At 40.3% G+C, this 6000-nt stretch overlaps 1 protein-coding gene across 8 annotated transcripts in view; it reads right to left on the reverse strand.

The window, feature by feature from the left end:
• Positions 1-5329, reverse strand: part of ARFGAP1 (ADP ribosylation factor GTPase activating protein 1) — a 30268-nt gene extending 24939 nt beyond the window's left edge. For 2 of the 8 annotated variants that reach the window (XM_034786653.1, XM_034786656.1), the window contains exons 1-2: positions 5197-5327; positions 174-237 (exon numbers count right to left, since the gene is read on the reverse strand). In XM_034786653.1, coding sequence (XP_034642544.1) covers positions 174-237; positions 5197-5288 — 156 coding nt within the window. In that variant the 5' untranslated portion in view covers positions 5289-5327. Of the gene's footprint in view, positions 1-173; positions 238-1734; positions 1789-4649; positions 4804-5196 lie in introns of those variants that run through there. The other 6 variants (XM_034786652.1, XM_034786649.1, XM_034786657.1 and 3 more) reach the window with 6 other exon arrangements.
• Between the last annotated feature and the right edge of the window lie 671 nt (positions 5330-6000).

Consider the following 6000-nt stretch of genomic DNA (forward strand, 5'->3'; position numbering starts at 1 on the left):
GAAAGTATAAACATATCCACATCTGTACCATAAAATTTATTGGCTATGCTAATACCATTAATAAAATATCTCCAGAGAACAAATTCAATTGTCTGAAATGGGCTGAAAAGTATTTGTTGCTGCTTAATTAAATGCTTCAAACAATATATATAAATATATAGAGACTTTCTTACATTGTTCTCATCTTGCACTCTGATTTCTTTAAGAACTTTCCTTGTTCTTGGACTTGCCATGTTTCTATAATGGAGGAAAAACAATTTTAAAGACTTTAAAACAAATTACATATTAAGTGCTGACCAAATACTCAACACTTGTACAAGATGCAAAGACTATCCCTGCAGCAAAGAGTTTACAACCTAACATTTTTGAAGAGGCACAGTCAGTTGTGTATTTGTTCCTTGTTACAAGAAACACTTATGATAAATATAACAGATGAAAGGAAAACTATGTATTTTTCAGTTTACTGTGTGCATCTGGCACTTTGCATAGTCAGTTACAATTGCTATTTAATGTATCAATGGGATATCCCTAATGAAGAGCTGCAGGGGGCTCAGGTGCCTGCTCTTCCATAGCTCTACAAGAACATGGCTAACAGCAGCAGATCCAAAACTTGAAGAGGTACACAGTAATAGGCAGGCAGGCAGACACATAAAAATGTAGTGGGCGGCAGTAAAGGCAACTCAAAACACTTTTGATGATGTTGCTCTCAAACTCACCCACTCCCCCTGCTTAAAGACCCTTATAAACCTTAACCCGTTTCCCAGCAAAGGAGCAGAAATGTTAAAAAATGTAAATTTAAAAATTCGGTACATGCTATTTAAATGGTGCTCTATAAGAAACTTGCTTTTTATAAAAAAATAATTTTGGAAAAAGGTTGACAGTTTCCCTTTAAAAGTTAGATTTTTAAGAAATACATCTTGACTATTGTAAGTTTTTATGTGAAATATATTTTAAGCTCCGATCAGGTCTGCAATACTGTACTATAGACTTGACAATTTGCAAGTGGCATGAAAAGGAACAGCTGCTAAAGTGCATGAAGCAAAGTTACACTACAGATTTTATGATATACATTCAGCAAGGAACTTGGATTTATATGTAGTACATTTATCTGAAGCACTGACAGACATTAAACACATTCTCATAAGTGAGACTGCAACATACATAAAATTTAGTTGCTTAGGACGTAGGGTGAAATATAACATTACAATTTAGATAAGAGAAAATTATTCAAAGCTTAGAATAAATAGGGCTGTAGGGTATTTATTTTGCTGTATTTTAAACACTACCACCTCTTTTTTCCTTGTCCTTCACACCCCAACCTTTTCCCTACCAAAAACGTCATTTGAACATTCAAAATTCACTAAGAAATAGACACAGAAATACCAGGCTGACCTAGGAGCAATGCAGAGCACTACATTCAGAATACAAGAGGGACTAGGAAAAAAGCAGAAAAGAATGGGTCAATGTCTGAACCTATTAAAAAAAAAAAAAATCAAAGACTTGTTTTCAAATTTGAAGGTCTTTGAAAAGGAAAGGGGATTGCTTCAGCCATCTCTGACACTTCCATATTACTGTTTTTGAGAAGTGTGGTTTAGTGGACTACACACAGGCCTGAGGCAGCTCTAATTAAATTTTTTACTCTCACTCAGCGTGTGCCTTTAAGCAAATAGCTAAATCCTTTTCTCTTCTTCTGTAAAATGAGAAGAATACAATTTACTCAAGTCACCAACTTACTGAGGAAGTTAATATTCACAACACTTTAAAGTGTCAATGACTATGTTAAGTGCTAAGTGCCATTCCAAATCACAGACATGTCCACAATTGGAGAAAGTCACACCAATTTCCAACCTTTACATTGTGTTTTCCCCCTGTAAAAAAAAAAATCCCTTAAATCTTTAATTTGTGTCCTCACTGCCATTCAGGTTTACAGTAAACACTAACCTGAACCACCGTTCCTGTGAATTATAGCACTAATATGCAGTGGTACAGCGAAGCTGTACAAGGCTAAGGGCTGGTATCCAAATACCAGCTATTTCAGTGTAATTCATGAAAAAATAAATACAAAATTGCAGCTACACATTATCGTTGTTGAAAGAAGAGGTTATTTATATCTTGGCAGGATTTCAATCTATATTAGGCATTCTTTTTAACTCATGGCCATTGAAAATAATACAGTAAAGGATGTAACGTTTGTATAGCGGTGTTTATTTTCATGCCATTTGGAGGACAATCTTCTGTTTTTAAACTTACACTCATCTAGCATTTGTTCTTTTTTAATCATTAATCAGATCATCATCAGTTATTCTTTACTGAGCCAAGAAAGATCACCAACTCTACAGGTTTTTCTGTTTAAAAATATAAGAGTGTTATTAGGTTACATTGTAATTAATGCTTGATGAAGCATAATATTTCAGCTGCCCTGACTCAAACTTAAATTTACTGGATTTTTATTGTTGTTTTTGGTTCATTAATCAGGACAGAAACAGCTTTTGTGTCTTGTATAATGAAAAAAGAATAACTAATCTTTTTTCTGATTAACTGCACTATTTCTTCAATGGGATTCTGAAACTAAAGCATCCCTTATGTACCTTGCTCACATCCATTGAAGAAGGAAATATACTGATATATATTTTGATCATAATCTAGTCAGAAACTGCAGCAAATAAGCTTCTAGGGATCTGATGTACAGGGCTTCATTTTCTCTTTTGTCATTAGCGGGAAGGGGGGGGAATCTCCCTCCTTCCATATACACACACTCCCTGTCTAGTTTGAAGAAGAGATTAAAATGTTTTAGGTGTTTTATTTCTGAATTTAAGATATTACTCTAATTAACAGTGGTAATTTGTTGGTAGATAATGAGGGTGGGGAATATATTTAGTTATATAATTTTCTTCTATTCTCTTTCAACTCTCCCTCCACTTTTAAAGGGTTGTTTTTTTAAATTTGCAGAATGGTGCATAGGTATGTGATGTAGTCTCTCTCTGGTGTTATTTGCCTGCCCTCCTTTGAATGTCCCATATCATTACTTCTCCCTCATCCAGAAATCTAGAGCAGGTTTTCATTCAGAATAGTGGGAAAAGAAATGGGGTCTGTCTGCTCCAATCAGAAAACCTTCTAGCCTTATTGGCCAGAGATCTAAACAGATGCCCCACTCCGGAAGTTAGGCTCCTCCTCTGGCCAAGATGCACTGTGGTTCTGGTGGAGGAGGAAGAGTCTGAAGCAAGTCTTTTGGCCTAGACTTGCACTGGTTAAGGAGGGAGAGATCTGACTGCCTTGCTCAACACACTTTGCTTCTGCTCTCCTCTCCCTACCGCCCCCACCAATGGAGCTCATCAGCACTGCTTGATGTGGGAGGTTGAAAAACCAAAGTCAGTCTGCAAAGCTGCTCTCCCCCTCCCCACAATGCTCCACCCAGCTGGCAAAATGCAGAGGACCCAAGTGCAGAAGGAACTTAAGTTCCTGATTCAGATGACTTAGCTATAGAGTGGGATTCCATTACTCAAGAGAAAGCATTGCAGGGGTAGTTGTAAAGTTGTGACTCCCACAATCATAGCAACTTTACAGTGCTACGGAAGTCATGAAATTTCATAGCACCTCTGTGAAGTAGACAAGAATACCCATTGTACAGACAGGTAAAGGGAGGCAGAGAGAGGTTAAGTGAATTACTCAGGGCTAACGAGAGACGTATTGAACCAGGATTAGAATTCAGAAGTCCCTGGCTCCCAGTTTTATGCTCAGACTATGTCTCTCTCCAGTATTCTTTACTAGAAGTCCTCTAAATCCCTAGTCATCTAGTCCCCCAATGTTTATTTTCTATGTGAATGTGATTCAATTACGGGTTCATCTGTTCCAAGCATCACATAGTCATTAAAGTTAACCTAGAAATACAGTAGAACCCTGTTTATCCAACCCTCCATTATCCAACTCTTTGTACGGACAACCAGAGCACAGAGGTCCAGACGGGGGCAATATCTCCTGTAGCTGCTAGATGGCGTTGTATCATTGCACTTTCCCATTCTCCGGTTTATCCGGATTTTTGATGATCTTATCTGGCCCCGGGTCCCTATTAGATTAGATAAACGGGCTTCTGATGTAGTCTATGAGTTAAGCCACAACCACAGTAATACACTAAGAATTCACAGTTTTACACACACATTTACAGATATTAGTCATCTTCCGAAATTCAGTTGAGGAACTGGCAAGAACAATTGGAATTTGTAATTTTGTTTGGAAGTTGTGCTCCTTGAACCTGCATTGTGGACACGGAACACTTTAAATTACAGTATAACTGAATTACTGAACCCCTGTGCAGTCACCTAATCACTACTCCCTCTATTCTTCAGTACACTAAACAATGTTTTCCTGATTTTCTACGAATTATAAATACAGAAAAGGCAAAAAAAAACAAATTATAAAGAAAAGTAACATTTATCTTGTGATAATAAGTTTTCTTTGAGGAATGTAACTCTAAAGTATTCCCTCCAATATTATGGAGGAAAAGATTAAATATTGAATGGAAAAGAGTTTACCATAAATACATAATTCAGACAAACACACATACATACAAATTAACTATGAAATTTTAGACTAAATGTGCCAGCTAACATTCTACAGCAAGCAAGTTTTCAATGGATCAGTATATTAAGTACCCTGGAATGTTTTGTTTCCTGGTCTTGAATATTCAAGTCATCTGCTTCCACACTGGAGAGTAAAAATGTACTCTGTGCATTTCCTACAGTAATGATTGATTCCACAAACCAGGATGTCACCCATGCTGACTGCCTTAGCACTGAAGAATCATGCTTATTGTCTTATTTACCCAAACCATCTATTAATCATCCTTTTGTTTTCCTAAAAGCAAATAAATGAAGCGGTAGTAGCAGTACCTTATTTAAAAGTACAATTATGATGTTCAATGTTTAAAACAGCTACAGTAGGACTTTGAAACTCTGACAGGGTGGACTAATCACAGGGTTGAAACTCAGAAACTATATATAAAAAGCAAACCATGTGATGGGATAGGTTCCAGATATCTTAGTTTACAGACTTCATTGGGATTAAAGATCTCTTAGGTAAGATGGTGGTATCAGTCTGCGGGGCATAACTTTTTAAAATGGTTTAATTGTTGGACAAACATTCTCAAGCCATTTTTTCAAGTTAGATGCTTTTCCACACTGACCAGCACAACCATTTTACCTGAAACTAAGCTCAAGGTGAGAAGGCGGAAGAGATTCTGAATCCACATCCCAGTGAAGCCTGTAAACCGAGATTCTCAGATCCAGGCTCATTTCTTGAAGACTGTTTCAGAACATGGCCAGATTCCTAATGAGGATGGAGGCTTCTCCTCGCTAGAAGATTTATGGGGGGGAATGGGGGAGAGAGAGACAGAAGAGCGGTGCTCTTAAAAACACAAACAGTGGACAGTCTCATTTGAAGCAGTTTCCTTTCTGCCTTTAAAGCACAAGCCATCAATACCACTGGGGAAAAGGCTGCACTCTACCCAGAGTGTGGCTGGTCTGGGGCCCGCTCTGCACGGATGGATGGAAGGGGGCTACCATCTGCAAGGCTTGTCCCGGCGAAGGGACACGACCCAGCAGCGGTAACACTGGCTGGCAAGGAGCTGTCACAGCCGCAGCTAGAGACACCCAGGGGCAGGACCTCAAGCCCGGGGCTTGCCTCTGGCTCCCCGCGTCCCCGGACCAGGGGTCCCGGAGGGGAGGGGGGGGGCGCTGCAGCGAGCTTCCCGCAGAACCCCCCCGGAAGGGGGTTGAGGCCATGGCTGAGGGGGGCGGGCTACGGGGGGGCTGAGGCCAGGGCCGAGGGGAGCCGGGAATAGGAGGAGGAGATAGGCCAGGGCCGGTGGGGGGCGGCTACGGGGGTCGGGCGGGGGAGGGGCGAGGGGGACCGGGGGTAGGAGGAGCCGGCCGGGGGAGAGCGAAAGCCGGAGCCGGGGCTGCCCGCTGCCGCAGGAGGTACAGAGCCGGCCCCGGGGGCAGGGGG

The sequence above is a fragment of the Trachemys scripta genome, chromosome 12 (assembly GCF_013100865.1).
Source record: "Trachemys scripta elegans isolate TJP31775 chromosome 12, CAS_Tse_1.0, whole genome shotgun sequence".
Taxonomy (NCBI): Eukaryota; Metazoa; Chordata; order Testudines; family Emydidae; genus Trachemys; species Trachemys scripta.